Source organism: Centropristis striata, chromosome 12 (assembly GCF_030273125.1).
Source record: "Centropristis striata isolate RG_2023a ecotype Rhode Island chromosome 12, C.striata_1.0, whole genome shotgun sequence".
Lineage (NCBI taxonomy): Eukaryota > Metazoa > Chordata > Actinopteri > Perciformes > Serranidae > Centropristis > Centropristis striata.
The window spans coordinates 8,768,946-8,788,963 of NC_081528.1; the positions used below are offsets into that span (position 1 = coordinate 8,768,946).

A 20,018-nucleotide genomic window follows, 5' to 3' on the forward strand; every position below is an offset into this window, starting at 1 on the left:
TCCGGTGAAACAAACATTACCAATTTAATTACTCCTGACAATGTACAGAGCCGGCCCAGTGTCCCATGGAGGTGCAGTCAAATTTACATCATCCAACGCCAACGTTCATTGTAAGCAGAAGAATCGTGTGTCCTAACATACTAACGTAAATAAGATAACTTGTGTAACAAACTCAAATAACATTAATTAACACTTGAAATGATGAAGGCACTTGCAAGTGACAAGGTAGTAAGAATATGTGAACCATACTTAATCTTAAACATAATTTTTTATAAATTGAACCGAAACACTGGCAATGAGGAAGATCTTGGTTAAATAATGATGAGACACATTTTTTTTTATCTAAACTAAAACTAAACTATAAAGTGCATCTTTGCAAGGATGGAAAAACAACATGCTATTGACTCTTCCAGTCCATAGATAATAAACACATGTGACTGTTTTAACCTCAACTATGATCTTTTACTAAACCTAACTAAGTTGTTTTGTAATGTACAACGTTGACCACATGTTTAAGACAGCGGCCCCTATCTGGTAGAAATTATGTTTCCCTTGAAATGTAATTGAGAATGCCGTTCCATTGTATGGAAACTTAATCTGTTAGGAGACAGGATGGATCAAACAAACCCAGGAGACCTCTGTCAACATGGAATTATTTTAACCAACATACGTAAGTTAACTTACATCACAAACAAGTTTTTTATTGTTTCAATTCACAACATTAACCATGTGTTTAAGACACTGGTCCTTATCAGTTTGTCATGTCAAAGGCTTCCAATGGCTTTTGCTGTGTTTTTCTATATCTAATAGTAATTATCTTTGTCTAACCTTAAAGGAATAGTTTACCCCAGTATCCCAAAAATACAAATTTTTCCTCTTACCTTTCATTTTATCTATTAATCTAGATTGTTTGCTAATAAGCCTCAGCAGAAGTTTCTGTTGGCCATGTTGAGTAATAGCTGTTTTGTCATAGCCACTATCTTTCCATATGTAACTGCCACTACAGATTGTGTTTAAGAAATAATTTTGACCACATAACCAATTTTTTATCGTTGTTGACTAAACGCACCCATTAGCAAGACTTTGTGGTTTATATGAATGTATTATATTTAGAATAAATAAAAGTTAATCCCAACACAACAAAAACTTTAACAGCATATTGTATAAATCCATATTTAACTATACAGCTTAAACAAGAGAGCATGTCAGCTCGACTTACCAGTGTGTTTAACCTTCGCACAAAATATGTGACTGCCAGACAGAGGCTTTTATCCAGGTGTTTATTGGTCCATCAGCTTCAGTATGATGAAGAGTTTATTGCTAGATGCATTCAATTACTCCTTGAATTTTAGATTTTGTTGATCAGCTTGGTTTACAATGTCTTGCTGCAAGCATTAGTGAGAAGATCGCACTTTCTTGAGATTGGACCGGATAGAACAAAGACGCACAAACTGAAATCTGTGTAGTCTCGCAGTCTCACATGTGCACCAACATGTGCATACTTTCAATCAATGCTCAACGAAGACATTTGTGGTGTGGTCAGGATCCAGACCTGCTGAGCTCTGTGGAATATAATTATATTTCATTGCAGCAATAACACCTGAACGTCTGCTGCTGTCATTCCAAATGCAGCGCTTCTCAGGGGGATTATGTGTTATTGTGCAACGATTACCGATACATGTGTGCTGCCTGAAAAGTTCAAACAGGAGAAGACCTTCCAGTCCATGTCGGCATTAGCAGGAACACAGTGTACCGCACAGCATTAGCAGCATGGTTAGCTCGCGCCTTCAATCCCGTATGTTAATTGTGTTAGAATGCTGGGATGTATTGGATTAGAGCGATATTTCCCCAGAGGGATTTGTTTACTGTGATTACGGTCACAGCAGAGATGAATAGCTATGAAGGTGCAGCTGAGTACAGTTGGAAGTCTCTATATAATCTGGGCAAAGAATGTCCTCGAGGGTTTCATGGCTTTTACGCAACTGTTTGATGCATGTGTGCTGCTTTTAAAGTGTTCTTTGAAGCAGCGAGAGCGAGAAGGAAAGGAAGGAAACTAGAAGGATGGACAACTACTTCTGCCGTTTCTGGAAGCCATAGTCAAGGCGCTCTTGGAAAGAGTCTGATCGATCTGATTGCCGGGCTGGAATTTGGTGATTTGTAATTCAGAATTGAAGTAGCAGCAGTCCTGCTTCGACACAAATACGTCCCTGCACCTCGGCTCGTCTTTCAGCTGAGGCTATCGTTGCAGTGCAGGTATAGCTGCAGCAGCAGCAGCAGGGTAGTCCCAGTTGTGCTGATTTCTGTGGTTTCTGCCCTGATACTTTATTGATTCGTTAGTGACACTGATAGTCCGGAGAGAGCGAGACGGAGAGGGAAAGAGCGGGAGCAATCGGACTGAGGCTACCTGCTCCAGAAGGCTGTCTAATTAGAAAGACAGAGCGAGAGGGCATCAAATAGACAGATACCGCAGCCCTGTGAGAGGGAGGAGGAGAGGGAGGGGGAGCCTGCTCCTCTGAGCACTGAGGCAGAGTGACATCCCCCCCTGCTGGGGGAGAGGAACAACTGCAGAGGGATCAGATCAATAGCGCCACTCATCCTTGAAGGATAGGCCCGCCTGGCAGCAGCTCGCTTGTTTAACACAGACAAGCTCTCCAGACTGAAAAAGAGAGAACCCCCTTTAGAAATCAAAGGGAAGTCGAACATTACTGCCTCTCGCCTCCATTTCAATCAAGCCCCGTCTTCTGTGCGTCTCCAGTGCCTTTGTGAAGGCCGGCGACGCAGAATGCAAATTAGGATTTTCAAATCAAGAAAGGCTTTTGGTTAAAATAATTTATTTGTGTGCAGTCACTCATGTCATATGCATCAAAAACATGAGAAATCCCATCAAGTATCACAGTAAAAACATGAAACCAGGATTCATTTAGCCTGGAGGTAGAAAGCTACTAAAGCCTGACCACTTCTCCTTCACTTCAACAACACAAAGAAATAAGAGAGGCAAGGATTGTGGAGATGTTTCCTCCCTGCAGCTGGCTCTGATTCGGCCTTCTGGGAAAAGTTCATTTGGGATGTGAGCCCCTCACGACTGAAAACACCAACTGCTTAAGAATGACAGCACCTTATTAGGCAAACTGAGTTCCTGATTGATCAGCTATAATCAGCTCGTTAGCTGTGATTAGGCTTTTTTTCTGCAGGGGGGGGGGTTCTACATGCTGGTTTGCTCTAAATGCCTTGATCTCACAGGCTGTTCGGCAGCTTAGAGAACAAAGGCAGATAAGAGAGCGCGGGGATTAAGAGGCGATCAGTGATCTCCGCGGGCTGAACTCAACCTCCTGATTGACAGGTCGGCTGTGAAGTGATGTGCAACACACTCACTGTTTCCTGATTAGAGAAGAAGAAGAGGGAGGAGGGCTTAATTGACGGAGTGGAAGCCCTCGTTGTTTTTATCCAGCATGCATTCTGCATTTGATGACACTTGTGTCGGGAAAATAACTCGCTGGATCCAAATTACCATATTACCATGCAGATCTTTATGTTAATATCCATATTTATGTGCCTGCCTGTTGGCCGAGGAGCTGCTTTGACCTCTTAACCTTATTATGCTCTTAAAAACCACTGGATTAGTTAAAGCACGAGTTCTCATCAGGCTCTCCGTGTTCTTACAAGACTCCAAAGGGTTGACCTTCTGCACTCAAGACCTTACCCATACTGTACTTCAGCTCTTTTTCTGCATGATCTTAGACGTGCAACAATATCCTGTGAAGCACGCAGAAACAAATACAATCACTAAAAACAAAACTGTATTCGGCCCAGTCCACCTGCACACAGATATTTCTGAAAGCTTGTTGTGTTTTACGTCCGGAAGCAAAGTGCATCTCAGGTCACTAGAAATTGATCTTGCGGGAAACTCAGCAGTTTTTTCTTTGTAAAATCAGAGTGTGCACCTTGATCCCCTCTGTGAGGCAATATTTTGTGCAATGATGGACATGCAACAACATTATATGAAGCATGCAGAAACAAATAGTATCATTAAAAAAAAAAATTAAGCCTAGTCCATATGTAAAGGGGTATTTCTTAAAACGTAGTTTTCTCTTTTCTCTGTGTGTTTTGGCATTTTGTCCAGAAGCAAGCTACATTTTAGATCTTTTAGAAAACTCCTACAGGGATAATTCTTGTGAAATCAGAATATGCGAAGTTATCTTGTTAGTAAGGCATGGTTTCATCTGCTAACATGACTTTTTACATGTTGATACGTTAGCATTTAGTAACTCTTTCACTTCTGATGGGTCAGAATGAATGTTTGAAGAGATCAATGCTCTTGATAGCCTTCTGGTAATAGCTTTTCTTTTAGGCTTCTGATTGGCGAACATTTTCTTCTTCTTTGGCCAACATGGCTTCAGGGTTGTATCGCCACCTGTTGGTTTGTCATGCTCTTGACAGCACTGTGTTTTTGCAAACAGTCCATTGTGTGCATTTATTTTCTTTCTGAGAACAAAGGAGGAAAACAGTTTTCTAAAATACTCTTGCACATGTGGTCTCATGTGGCCTTCAACTGCAAAAAGTCAGTTTTCATAAAATTGAAAAAGTGCAAGTGGAAGATGATATGTAACACTACACCACAGATCCATATCTCCTAAACCTGATGTATCTCCTTCTTTTGTCTATAGTGTTCAACTATTAAAACACATTATTGAGCCACACTGCAATTTATTTAACACAATCTAACACACATTGTCCTGCTGCTACAAATACTGAGTAGAGCGCAAATTGTGGATTAATCCTCTGCTGAAAAACAGTCCCCAGCAACCACATTATTCTCTCTAGTTTGAGTAAAATTTGCTAAAATCGACAGTGACCAGTCTTCTATTAAGCAAATTATTGAGCGCTTGTAGGAAGAAACTATATTTAATACTTTATATTTTAAGCTTTATGTCGATAAAAACAACATTTAAACAATGTGCGTTTGGCCTTTTTGTGGAATGTGTGGACAGTAACAAACATTTATAAGATACTTTAAATGGAATTCAGTATTATTTTAGTCAGTGTAGCAATCTGCTGAATACAGCTATGTTGATTATGGTGCTGTGTTTCTGTGGAGGCTCAGAGCACAAAACTGTTTTCATTCTGCCCATCCAAACATAAAAGGCTAAATTTAACCCTACATTAAGCTGAAGTGAACCCTGGATGACATTTAAACATCAGATTTGATGCATGAAGCTAAAGGTGTCGCAGCGTCCCCGAAATGTTATTCACATCAAATGCTGAAACCGAACGAGAAAGAAGAGAGAGAGAAAGGAAACGGTGCAGCAGATCATGTGGATAATCATTCCAGGTCAGCGGCTTGATGAGCGAGAGACATTAACACACCATGCTTTAATGCAACCGGGGACTCCAGTGGAGACAAAAGGAGGAGAGAGAGAAAAGCAGGCATGGATTCAAAGACTGCACTGTACTCAAATGTCACAAAAATATCAACAAATAGAGCTTGGTCTGCCTCCAAGATTGCCTCTTTTTATCTTGTTTAACATGCACAACCGCTGCTGGGAGTCTCTGCAAAACTGCTCTGAAAGCAACATTGATGACATTTTGCCTTAATTTTCATATTTTTATTTACTTTTATTACAGAAACTTAATTTCTGTTCAGAACCTAAATCTGTAACTTCTTATTAAAACAGCTACACAGGCTAATTAGTGAAGTAGTTGATTTACCTGGTAAAACAGAACAATAGGTTCCATCCTTTTTCATATTTATAGGATAGTCTTTTTATTTGTTATTTATATATTTTATAACAGCTTAAATAGAAGCAAGTTGGAATGCTGAGTTTTATAAAAGAAATCTTAAAGAAAAATATCACCTGAATAACAAATAATTACAACAAATACAAAAAATGCAAATACAAAAGTCATGTAATCCACAAAAGTAAATAAATAGCAAAGAATCAACAGACAACATATTTACTAGACTGTGTTTTACAACAATGTGTCAAAAAAGCTGAGACATGAAACTCATGTTTTCTGTTCATATTCTCATCTTTAATGGACGATATAATCTGGGCACCTTTTAACTTTGATGAGGTTTTTTATATTTGGCTAAATATATCAAATGCTACGCAGATTAGCTGATGTGATAGAGGATTCTTCTGACCTTGAAGGCCATTTTTTTTTTCTAACCACACTAAGATCCACCTATTTTTTGTCTGAACAAGAGCAAAGCTTACCTTGGACCAGCTGGAGTCTCGTGATAACACGAGACCACACGGGAAATGGGGGATCACGAGATTGCAAATCCATCTCAGTCACATGGCAGGTATTTTTTGTGTGTGCCAATTTCCAATGACGTCTTCTCAGATGGTTCTGTGTAACAATCAGACTGGCAATGTCAGGTTACACCAAAGCAGAGCCATATAAATGTGAAAGCCACTGAGTGATTTACTGAGTGAATGAGTGAGTAATGAAGTTAAACCATTGTTTGCTCCCGTTGGAGTTTTCATATTTCACCTTTGCTCTTTTAAAATGAAAAGGCGCAGCAGTGTTTCATCTGGTAACATGTTTGCCTCTGAGATCAATCATCTGATACACTTCCTGAAAACATACATGTTTGTTGGTGCTGCACAACGAGCTTGTTACTCTACCCGCACAATACAACCCAGAAAGCCTTATTTGAGATATTTAGCATAAGCTGTAAAATATTGCTATATTTGGTGCCACTGGGTTTTGTTTTATATGTTCCTGTAAGTGTTTTTCAAACTTGGTTTGTTGACTTGTTTGACACATTTTGATGCATATTGGTTTGTTATAACAGTTGCGTAGCTGCTTTTAGGAATAACTCAGTGTGAGTTTGTGGTTTGTGAGAGAGAGTGAGAAAGGAAATTAGTAATGAAGTTGTCAAGTAGTAGAAATGTACCATAGAGGTTTCACTTCACTGACTATCCCCGGAACAATTTGGCTACAATTTAGCATATTTACCGTACTCGATCCAGCCATTTACGAAGGTTCAGGGGCTTTTCTATACAAGGGTTCTAAAGTTGTGCACAGGGTGAGGGACCAAATACTCTCCTCGGTCCTCTTCACTGGATGAGTGGGTGCACAAATGTTTGTCACAGTTGTTTCATAGATCAAATATAAACTGGAATCCAATCAGGATGAATCTTCGACGTATTCTAGGGTGTGAAGTGTAGTAAATCCCAGCTGATATCAGTCTAACTTACTTTATATTACAAATGCAAAGAAAATTATTTTAAGAATTGACCAGCTGCAGCAGAAATAGTATCTGTTTTTAAATATCTCTATAAGTCGAAGTGTGAATGGAAAAAAAAGCACATTTTCTAAGCTCACATCTCCTCAGACATTCCTCTCAGCTGCACAGAATCCACTCACCGCTGACATATTGATACTGAAACATCCTAAAAAGCTTCAAATGGCCTTAATCGAGGCGAGATGCAGAAGGGAGAACAGGGGGGAAAGGGTGGAGGACGGCTTGAAATGAATCCACCGGAAAATGGATCAGCACAGGCAAATTTATAATATATTTCCTTCCCCACTCCTCGGCTGGAATTGCTTCTGGGGGGAAATCATAAAGCGGAACGCAAGCCGAGGAATTCCTCCTCGGGCCTCGTTCAGGAGAGACTGATGCCGGCGTTAGTTGGGGCTGACACCTTTCCGAATCGTGTTTTATGTAAATGCGGGTCTCTAAAACAAGTATCCAAGGGTAATATTTGCAGAGGAGATGGTGGAGGATAGCAGGCCTGACGCAGTTTGCTTTTTGCTTCCTGCTAATCTGCTCGATTAATCACATCAGCAGAGGCAGAGATATAAATGCTTCAATCGGGAGAGGAAAGCATGATGGATGAGTGAGCTAAGAGGTCCTCTTGCTCTCTTTTTCTCTTCCCTTCTCCCTGCCTTCTCTCCCTTCCATCTCTTTTCCTCCCTCTATCGTTCGGGTTCCAGTTCACAGACAATTTTTCTCAACCTCCCTCCACATTTATTTCAGTCTTCTCCTCTTTTCTTCCTTATATTTCTCAACATTTTCCTTTTTTCTTTAATTTGTTGCTTCTAATTTCCATTCTCTGCTTCTTACATTCTCTCCAGCTTTGTTTTAATTCTCCTTTTATTTCTCTATTTCTGGTTTCTTTCCTCTCTTTCATCAAATGTTTCCTCCTTTTCCCTAAATCACTCGTGTTTTATCTTAAACCCCTTTTACACTAAGCATTGTGAATAAAAAGAGCCCAAATGCAAGAAAACCTAATTTGCTGCTGCTGTGTTTCAGCATAAATATATACCTGATGCTAATTTAAGACAATTCCTTTTTCTCGTTTTGACAAATGTTCACGTTACAGAAGGACAAGATGATGTTGAGGCACTTGGAAGTGGAAGCCGTGCATTTAAGAGGAGCTGCTCTGATATCAGCTGAGCCCATTATGGCGAGAAGATGGATGAAGTGTCAGTGACGGGGCAGAGACCACCCCTGACCCACTGTCACGAAGCACCAGAGCCACGGCCAAGGCTGCACCCAGGCTGTTAGAAATACTGAGGTCATGAGCAGCTCCACCAACTCTAGATCACTTCCAAGACACGTGAAAAATGTTCAATTTATTTGTACATTCATATAAACTGGTTTCTAAGAGTGCTTTGTTTTCTGAAAAGGATTTTTTCCTGTTTAGAATATTTATTTATTACCGAAATTACAACAAATCAAAAAACATGCCAGGGTATTTGAATCCGTGCAGACCCCCGGATTGACTGATTTGTCTGTTATTATGTCAAACATAGAAATTTCTTGCTTAAAAAGCGGTCGATCCAATGAGACAGTACAACAGTATTCTAACACCGTTGTTAAGCTGTTATTAAGCGTTGCTTGCTCTAAAAACCCTGGCAAAACCATTATGAAAGCATGGAAATGCATCAGTGTGTACCATTAGATTCAGGTAGATACATTGGTCTTTAGTGAAAATCAACTATCTCCCCCACAGAAATCATTTCAAGTCAAGTGTAAGAATTCAGTGTATCCTCAAACAACAATTTGTTTAATATCTTACAAAATATGACCATCTTATTTACCACTTAAACGAAACTACTTGTTTAGGTAAATGCGACAAAACTACATGTTAAATTACAAATTAACTTTAAATAACATTGTTGACTTTTAGTTTCACGGAGGACATTAACAACGTTCTCCTGGGTGAAAGTCATGTGTTTTTTGACCCATCTGTCCACCCTGACCTCTTGCACGGACTTTTTCGCTCTTTATGCTACGTCACATGACTTATTTCTTTGCTCCTGTCATATTTACTACAGCCACTAGGGGTCACAAACATCATTATGGGTCATAAAAAGCTGCGCATAATAGCTCACATGACATGGGTTATTATTTCACCGGCTTATATACGGTATAGGACAAAAGAAGCTTGGTCCTTATTGGCTTGCACCCCTGTATCATCAGGATTAAACCCAAAAAGTTATAAGTCCTGCAAGTCGCCATGTTCCTCAGCTCAGCTGCCTGGAGACCTCTGGTGGCAGCTGCTGTGCATTACACATAAACAGCATGACGACAACTTTTAATAGACTGAAATAGCAGCATATCAATCTTACTGTAGGGATTCTTAAATACCCTGGTACACCCTGGTAATACCACCCAATTCTGCCGTCTGAATGAGTGTGTGATGTGTTGTGTTCCATTTGAAATGCTAATCGCTGTCGATATAGCATTTTGTGCAAAACAAGGGCCGTACGGTTTGCAAATAAGGAGGACAGGAGGAGAATGATAGAGAAGAAACGACTGTGAAAGAAAAGAGGGAAAGAGGAGTGAGTTGCATCCTAAAGCAAGGCCATAAATCGCCTCTCTTGTCCAACCCAAAGGGCAAAGCTTCTGTTTATCTCCTCCGTCCTTCTCTTCATCCATTCATCCATCCATCTGTCCGTCTATAAACTGTACAGGCCCGGTCCTTGCAGTGTTAATGGAGAAAATTAGTAATTAGGCATGAATGTAATGAATCACCTGGGCCGTCCAAGGGCACAGGTTCAGCTTCAGTCCGGGGTCTTCTGACTCAAACAGTGTCTGTCAGGCTGCAGGGCTTCCTCCTTTCATCCCTTATTGTTCTCCTCCTCCTCCTCTCTCTTTCTTTCCCTCATCACGTCTCCTCCTCTCTCCCTCCATCGCCCTCCTCATTGCGCCTCCCCCTCACGTCCCTCCGCCCTCCACATTAATCACATGGCAGGGAGAATAAAGCAGAGCATCTGTAATAGTTTAGCAGCGTCACTGAAGGACGGGCAGAGGTCGGTTAGCATCGTGGCTAATGTGTAAGACACCCAGTGTGTGTGTGTGTGTGTGTGTGTGTGTGTGTGTGTGTGTGTGTACATGTATTAACAGTAATAGATGGCTTGGTGTGGATGCAAGGACAGAACAGGGACATGGGGCGCTAAAAATGGATCGCTGCCTGGTGGTCGAACACACATACACATATATCTATAGATACACACATTGACATACATGCACATACACACACAAAGGCTACATGCACCAACAGACACACAAAGATAAAATATTTCTCCCCCTGTGCCCACTTTAGGACCATTTCTAACCGATTTTCTGTCCCTATATTGACGTATAGAGGCAATTATTGGTTAACTGACTATTTCTACGATTATATTTAATTATTTATACGATACTTTATTATTTTACTACTATTTTTTTTTTGCCTTGTTCCCACTGCTGGAGAAACTAGAGGCTGGTGTAAGAGGAGAGCCGCCTTGTTTTACTGGCTGCTTGATTTGTTGTTGCTGCAGAGGTTTTGCTTCAGTCGTTAAGTTCTCCTGCTGCCAACAGTTCCTCCTGCTTCAGGCTGCACTCCTGCTTGTTTTCTGATCACCAAAATGCTCCTTTTTTTCTTACCCAGAATGCATTGTGAAGATCCCCTGCTGCTGATAGGCTTTCCCCACAGGGAAACACAAGTCATGCATGAATTTTTTGACATCGTCTTTTTATCAAAAAATGTGAATCCAAACAAAGACGACTCCTAATCATTGCAGGGCTCTTTCTCTGCTAAATTTTTAATTTCACGGGTGTTGTTTTAACTTTTTTTGAAGGGCACTTTGAAGCGCCTGTTATTTTCCTAGTTTAGTTTCCACACACACTCACACACCGCTCTCAGCCCATCGCAGTGTTTGTGTTGGAGTCTCTGAACCAGATAAGGAAGTCATTGTGTCTCCTGTAATGAAAAGGCAGTGTGACGGTGCAGATAGGATTTTCAATATCTCACCGTGCTCGGGTGAAAATGCCGAACACGCGCCGTGACCTTGACTACGGGGGCATGTCAATCAATCAAATCCATTCAGTCACCTCGACTCCCCCCCTTTGATCCTATGACCAGTGAGATAAACACAGACGCTGTTCGGCTTCATCTTGTATCGATGACTTTTACAGAGGCGAGATACAAGCTGCGTGATCAATGTTCAGCCCATAATGTGTGATTCCAACATTTGTGTGATTTCTGTGTGGAGTTATTAGTTCTCCTCATGTCTGCATGCTGCTCCTGGTGCTCCACACTGCAAATAAATGTTTGGTTAGTTGGTCACTGTAGTGCTGTGTTCATACTGCACCACTTTGATCGTCATCTGATCGATGTACCATTCACACTTCGTGTCCTGGTGTCTTGTAATTTGGAGTCTAGAAGTCATTGTGTTTCTGTAACGCATTCTCATCCGTCAGACACCAACACTTTGTCTCAGCCCTCAGTGTGTGATACTGATACAGCTTCAATTCAAGGACAGTGTCACTCTCCATTAGTTGTATGCGTAGTGGCTTTTCAAAATAAACGCCTGTGTTCACAGAAAATGGTTAACTTTAGGGTAAAAGAACAGGTTAATGCATATCGACTCCAAATAAACACATAGACTCAGTTTCACAGACTCTGTAAGACTTGATTTCACGTCCATCCACCTCCCCTCCTTCTAGTTCTGAACGAAGCTTCACAGCACGTATATTACTTAATTCACTATAAGTATAATACTGTTGGGGATAGGTTTAACCCTTTGATGCACAACATGGGTCAAAAAAGACCAACATTCATTTGTCGTGTTATTTCAAATTGTCTGTGTGTTTCTTTGCTCTATCTTTTGAAATCCATTTATGTCATGATTGAATATTCAAAGTATTCTTTGAATATCTTGGTTTTTTATTACAACAAATCATTATTTCCATTTTTCCCTTCATGCTTCTTTCTCAAGTTAATATTTTTTCTCAAGTTAACTGAGGAAAACCTAAAAAAAAAAGTTAATGTTTTTCTTCAAGTTCATTGAGGAAAACCTGGAATACTCAATGATTAAATTTAATTTATTGCAAAGATATAGAACATAAAAACTCAGTCGGGTCACTTTAGACCCATGTTGTGCATCAAAGGGTTAAATTAAAGTCAACTGAAAGCCTTGTGCATCAGTATCACACTCCGAGGGCTGTCATAGAATGTCGGTATCTGATGAGTTGGGAGTGGGACCAGGCTAGTTTTACACACTACATGACAGACCAGCAACAGACAGGATGATGTTTTTGTTGACACATATGTTCGGCGTTGTAACACATACAGTATTTTCCTGCTGTTAGAGGTTTCCTGTCACTCTGTGTCTCGTTCTCTCACTGAATTCAACTGCAGGACAGACTCACGGACAGATCCAGACTTTAAGCCTGCTAGATCTGTGATGTGTCTGTGGGTCGAACTAGGCATCAATTCTTGTAGGTGTGAATGAGTAAATTGTTGTCATGAACAGGATGAGCTGGTATAGAAAGAATCAACCTTCTACATTTCTCTTCTGATTCCAGTAGCTCCTGAGTAAGGTTGACTAACCATGAAGAAAGCAAATCAGCTCAGTGTTCTTTCATAACATGTTGAGAAAAAACAATCACTCAGCCTCAAACTGACCACTGGAAAACTCTGCTCTCTGTTTGAATAGCAGGATCATAAATATCATGATATCAATGTTTCTGTATTGTGTGACACACTGTCAGTGTCACATAATAAAGCTGCACTGTTTTTTTGAATGAAGAGAAGTTATAATTTCTGTCACTATTTGTTTTCATCACTGATGAACTTTACCTCTCTGGTTTCTGGATTTGAGAGAGAGAAGCTCATGTTCACACATTCTGGTTACACTTCCCTAGGACATGGTAATAACATTAAATGACTTTATTAAACTAACGAAAAGACTTGAAGTTTTATAGTAAATAAATAAGCATGCAGCAACAGAAATTAATGTGAATATGTACATAAATTCATTCAAACATTTTACTATCATCCTCACTCCATTTGCAATATTTGGTTTACTTAATCTCTTTGTGGTTAACTGAACTGAAAATTAAACTGACCTTTGATGACACACACACACACACACACACACACACACACCCACACCTCCAACAGCTGCATGTTCTTACCTCCAACACCTTCACACTTCAATTCACACACACACACACACACACTCTCAGTCACAAACACACACACCTCCAACAGTAACGTCTTTCTCTGGTTCCTAACAGCCTGAGTCTTGGCCTGTGTTGCAGGAGGATGAGACAGGTGAGGGGCGCTTCAGCTTCCCCGGCTACGGCATGGGCCCCGCCTGCCTGCAGGCCAAAGACGGCATGGCCATCAAGGGCAACAACAACAACGCCCCGGCCTCGGCCGCGCCCGAGAAGAGCATCGAGGAGATGAAGAAGCTGTTCATCAGCCGGGCCAAACGCATCGACACGGTGTCCCGTGTGGCCTTCCCGCTCGTCTTCCTCATTTTTAACATTTTCTACTGGATCATTTACAAGATCATCCGCAGCGAGGACATCCACAAGCAGTAGTCGAGAGGCGGAGGAGGAGGAGGAGCAGGAGGAGGAGGGCGAGAACAGTGCGAAGAGGAGAATGCAGAGAAACAAAGCGAGAGAAGGAAACAGAGAGGTGACTTCAATAGGAGATATCATTGCCCCTTTTTTCACGCCAACCATGCCTCCTTACCTTGTCCTCTTCCTTCACCCTCTTACTGTTTTGGTCGAGGATAAGTTGCTTTTTGTGGCCGTCGCCTCCCTCAAACCCTCCCTGACTCCTACTAGACATTATTTGAAATATTTATTGCTTTCTTTCCCCCCTTTATTCTCCTCTCCTGCCCCCAAACCCCTGCTCATTCCGGCTCTTCACACCTCCTGAATAATCCGGACCAGTGCAATAGCAATGCAGTAAAATGCATGATATATGAATGTGGCAATATATTAATGAAAAGATGAAAAAGTAAAAAGTAAAACACAGACTTTTTGCAGGCACGCCCAACAAACTGTGTGGGAGTGGACGGATTGGAGAGAAAGGAGACGAGCGAGTCTTGTAAAGGGTCTTGTATTTGATTTTAGGGTTTTCTTTTCTGTGTGAAGACAGATATATAATTCTATATGAAAAAGTGATGTCGGGATCGGGTGGGGGACGTGCGAGAAGCATACATCAGTGTAATATACTCATATATCTATCATAAATGGAAAAAAAAGAACTTTATTTGCAAAAGAAGGGCATCTGGGAATGAGGGATTTTTCATCCAAAAAAAAGGAAAGGAAGGAGGATCGGTGCTTCCATTAAATAAAGCGATGCAAGGATCACGCATTCTATATATCTAGATTTGCTTCAAACGTGTATTGCAAGCACTCCTCAATGCTTTTCCTCCCCCGCCAACACCACGAAACCTCCAACTGCAGAGACACTTGAGGTTCGCTGCTGCCGCTGTCAATCATACGACTGGACAAAAAGAAAAAAAAAATATATAAAGAAACACTACGAGCAGTGCTGAAGATTTTGAGACAAAAAAATCTCATCTATCTGTGGTCAACGTGTTCCTCTACCGGTCCTTAAGTTATTTCATATTGCATTTGTTGTTTTTTGGGTTTGTATCTTGATTTATGTGCCAAGTAAACATGTTGCTCGTGGCCGTGCGGCGCTCTGCAGCTCCAACCTTTTCGTCAAGAGGAAGGTGGACGGTTTGACGTCGAGTGGCGTCTCCTCACTGGCTTCTTCAGGGTTTGTTTTTATTAAATCCCTGAGATATTCGTTTGTTCTCATCAACTGGAGCGAATCGATCCTGTACAGAGTAAAAACGCAGATCCTCGTTTGCTTTCCTCGTTGAACTGAACCACAGATATGTTTACATCTTATTAGTGCTTCCTTGCTTTGACCCCGCCTTAATGTGACACCCCACCCTTCCCCAGCTGAGAGGACATATGTAGTAAATTAAACAGATTATAGCACCTGTTATACCTTAATTAACTGTATTTCCATCTCATCCACACGCACCGACTGTAGCTGTGAGCATCATCACCTGTGAAAAGCTACATCATCGAGCAAACAGAGTATAAAAACACGATTTATTTTGCCAGAGCCATGTTGGACGGGATTTGATCATTCTGCAGGTCATTTGGTTTGATTGATGTTTTTTTCTCTTTTACTTTGCACCAGGCTTCTCTATGCAATGACCAGTATATGCAAATATGATTTTCTTATTTCTTTCAGCAAAAAAACGCCACCTTTTTGTGAGTTTTCTGGCTCATTCATCCCAATGCTAACTGCTGAACACTCTTTATTGGTGAATATGGATATAATGGAGAAGATAAAGTGATAAAAACACAGTAATGAAGAGGCGACCTGTCCTGGGTAATCACAGAGTGCATATGAAGGAATGTTTGGTTGTAGAAATCAGCAGCAAACCTCTGAGCCAGACAGAAATTCTAGTAGATAAAAGTATTTTCTGGAGTTGTTTCATACTCTTTATTATTTATTTTAAAAATCCCAAAGTGCTTCTTTATTTCACAAGTGACAGAAATTCAAAGAGAAGTTTTAATGTAAGACGGGATGAAAGAGACATTTTCCAAAATGTAGCAAAACTTCAACAATCCATAATACGGAAACGCACTCAAGATTAGTATTGAACTTTTCATCTAACTTCTGGAAAGAAAGTGAATAATTATAATATAATTTTTTACAAAATGTGAAACTATTCCTTCACCACACTCTCAGTGAGCCACTGCAACTGTTTGAGCATCATGTCTGTGCAGAATATCAGATCAGTCATTTAGAGTCCACAGTTTAAAATGCAATGATCGACTGGACTTTTATTGTGAAATTTAAACTATTGCAAACAAAGACTTTCATGGTGCGGCATTCATGTGCACGTTTTGAAAAGCAGAAGTAAATAATATCGTGGCTACTAGCAAACCAGCACTACTGTGGTTCATGCTTATGTCCACAAAAACAGAAGTGGACAAAATACAAGACGATAAAAAAAAAAAAATAGGTCATACCTGGCTGTGTTTAATGCCTGTAATTGGGCACAAAGAAGGTGAAGGAAGTATGCCAACAAAACAAAAAAAAATTGGCATTTATATACAATTTATGTCCCAATAAAATGTTGTTGTTTTTTAATCATTCATGCATTTTGGCCAAATCAGTATGTTTTGCTAAATAAGTAGGTGTTTTCAAATACATCCATATTTATATTCACAATCAAAGTAAGGTGTTTTATTTTTGACTTGTCAACCAAAAGCATCACATACATGGAAAAATGTGGTGATCTCTGTAAAAACTCCTCCGAGTCAAAATGTTTAAGCCCCGGTCCAACTTGGTTTTGAAGCAAAACCAAAGATATGTTTTTACTTTCCTGTGTTTGACGTACTTATCATTGCCTTTTGCTGCTGTTGTGGGGGGGAAAAAATGTTAAAGATTTGTTACAGGATGTGATATCATATATACAGTTTGTCTTTTTATTATGATTGCCAGATGCAGTATTGGGGTTGGCCAGATTATCTTCAGATATATAAATAAAAGTATAATATATAAATATATAGGCATATTTTGATATGAAACATTTATGCATTTTCCCTCTTCATTCTTTATTTTCTTAAAGAAAGCTTTTATTTGATAAGTCACCCACCTGTCCATTCATCCATATGTCCTTTATATTTACACAGTTTTTACTTGTTGAACGTGTTTTACAAGTAAAAATAACAAGGATCTGACCATTTTGTCAACATGTGCGATAGTAGATCATACATTTAATACTTCTCCAGATATTTCAGAGGGTGTAAGACTGATCCGAAGGGCTACGCCACGCACAAACATCCTGCTGTTCGCTTTCCAACGTGTCCAAGTAGAAGTGCCATAGAATACGCTTCATCGCTAAACTATGCATTTACTTCAGTAATTCACTCCCAGATACAGTGATGTAAAACCTTTCAAGGCCATGATCACAAGGATGCTTTTATTTTGTAATGATTTCATTTCAGCAGATAGATGTATATGACGACGTATGCAGCTTTATTTTGGATGATTTAGGCAAATTTGGACAAAGAAAAATTTACAAAAGCCTGAAAGGACATAAGACTCATAAATCCTCTTTGTTGCGAGCTCACGGAGGAATCTTTAACTTCTCGTGATAGAACAATATTTGTTTTATCATTCTTAGACTGTAGGTTAGCTGAAACTAATCAGGTAGCTGCATATTTACGTACCCAAAAGCAACTCTAGGTGTTGTTTCTGATGCAGCTTCATGGCATCCAAACAAAACCCATAAATAAATTAAATTGCTTTGAATTTCGTACGCAGGTTCCAGATTTTTAGAGTAGATCTTTTGCTTACAAATGTAGAGAAAATGTAGCAAAATATATGAGTAGGCTTAGCTAGTCCAAGTAGGTTTATCTACAAGACACGCCCTCTAAACGGCCACAGTTTGTTTAGGTTTAGGGACATAAACTACATAGCTAGGTTTGAATAGTAAGGGACAAAACTACTTGGTTTGGCTGTGGAAAACATCATGCTTTCAAAGTTAAAGTAAGTTACACTGGAGGTTATTGCAGGGACATACCCTGTTGTAAAGTGAGTGTGTCATGTCAAGACTGAAGTTCGGCCCTTCCAAACTAGTCAGGAAAGCTTCATCCTTAGCTTGATTGATAGGAAATTTGTATGCAACATTTAGATATCTTTCTTTGTGGGCCAAATTACACAAAAAACTACAATTATCTTGCAGGCATCATCCACTCGTTTATGTACAAAGAAACAATGTAGTAAAACCACTTCGCTTTACTTTGTTGAAGGCGAGAAAGTTTTATTTACTGTATGTAGTTAATACAAGTTAAAAAAAAAAGTTTTTCATTCTGATTTATTGATACACAAATCTGTCCCAAAACATGATTTTTTTTCTTAATTTGTTCAAACAAGTGCAGAACTTATCTTTAGATCACAGGTTAATTATTTCATTTTCTTGAGATAACAATGCTTGAGTTAATCAACCTGTTATCACAAGAAAAGTAAAGGCAGTTTACTTATAGTCGTTGTTTAGCTTGTGATAACTTATGTTATTATTTTTTAGATATCAGCCTTTTGTTTTATTAAGAATTAAAGTAAATGAACTTGCTATCAGGAGAAAATTACCTTTTTATGCAGCTTTGGGGACGCTGAGGTAGTCACTTAAAATTTTATTGCAAATGCCAAAATAAAAAGTTGCTAAGCATGAAGTGAAGATTTTTTTGACATTGTAATTGCAAATATAAACCAGCACCATTTCAGGCCCCTTTAGGGCTCCAGAGGGACATTAATAATTAAAAACACCTTTAGTTCTGTGGATAACCTCCTCTGTGATCATGGCCTGAACCCGACTCGTCAGCAGGCTCAGTCTAATTAGGATGATTCATGTTTTGTTTTTTTTCCTTCGGTGCCATAGACACTGCATCTGGAACAAGTCAGACGCACTTCTGTCCATCAGCCTCTTTGCCAACAGCGTACATACATATCTTCTCGTGCCATATGGGGGTTGAATATGCAACTAAGAAACGAGGACCTATAAGCATATCATGCATTCATTCAACTACCATTTTTACATGATTCATCCCCTTTCCTCAGGCGTGGGTGTTGTGTGTATCATAGTCCTTTTAGAGCTTCGTCATAGGCCTCACATCATTGTATTAATCATTGTTATACTGTAAAGGGTCGGGGGAGGGAGGGGTTCATAACATGAGATAGATACTGGGTTTATATTGCATTACGCTGCGATGTGATGCATACGGACTGAAAAATGAAAGACGTGTTTTTGGAAGTTTATAAATCCTTAGGTTCTGAACTGGATTTTAAAGTAGCATGGTTTGATTTGTCGATGATTAATGATTTTATTGGGGTTTCGTTCGATTCTCTTGTATTTTATTGTATGTATTGTACAATCCGATGCCCTGAGGGAGAAGGAAAAATACAGTGACTCCTGAACTGCTGTGAACTAAAGGAAAAAAACATTATTATTATTATGATTATTATATTTATTTATTTATTTTATTTGCACAAGTTGGAATGGCCTTAATTTTTGCTTTACTTGCTTCTATTGTGTATTGGCACAAAGTGCACCCTTTTAATTTGCAAAGATTACGATGCTCATTACGATGCTTATAATCTGAGAGTGCACATCAAAAAGCAGGATGAAAAAAAAAGAAAAGTTCAGCAAATCCTTTTTATTTTTCATTAATCTGAGAAACAATATTTTGCATGAATATAAATACAATGGCAGATATTTTGGCTTGTACAAAAAATGTGAAGCAATTTGAAGAGAAAAAAAGAATGTACCGTTTCTGCTGTATCTGTATATATCTAAATATTTATTGAAATATGTCATACTACTAATTCTATTAACGATTAAAGGTTTTCTGAACAAAAATCTCTTTACCTGTTTTTGAACATTGTCAAGGTTGTTGGAGTTGGATCTTCTGCTTTCTGTTACTCGACTCAAGGATCTGTGTAATCATTAAAGAAAAAGTATTAAAAATTGCAAATAAATCCTCTCTGTAGGGCGTCTTTATTGTCTGACATCCCTGTGACGAGTCACGTCTCAACAGTGTGTGATCTTCATTTACTTTTTTTTTTCATTTCTTTTTGTTTAATTGTACTTTTCCCTTTAGAAAGTCTTTGTCCTGCCTTCACTTTATCCAGAAGTTACAGACATTTATCATGTCTTTGTCTCACTTGACTTGTTAAATGTTC

The 20,018-nt window shown here is 39.4% G+C and overlaps 1 protein-coding gene across 4 annotated transcripts in view; it reads left to right on the plus strand.

Annotated features, from left to right (window-relative positions):
• Positions 1-19,814, plus strand: part of glra1 (glycine receptor, alpha 1) — a 139,375-nt gene extending 119,561 nt beyond the window's left edge. For 2 of the 4 annotated variants that reach the window (XM_059345836.1, XM_059345838.1), the window contains one exon: positions 13,523-19,814. In XM_059345836.1, coding sequence (XP_059201819.1) covers positions 13,523-13,831 — 309 coding nt within the window. In that variant the 3' untranslated portion in view covers positions 13,832-19,814. The remainder of the gene's footprint in view (positions 1-13,522) is intronic. The other 2 variants (XM_059345837.1, XM_059345840.1) reach the window with 1 other exon arrangement.
• The last annotated feature ends 204 nt before the right edge of the window (positions 19,815-20,018 follow it).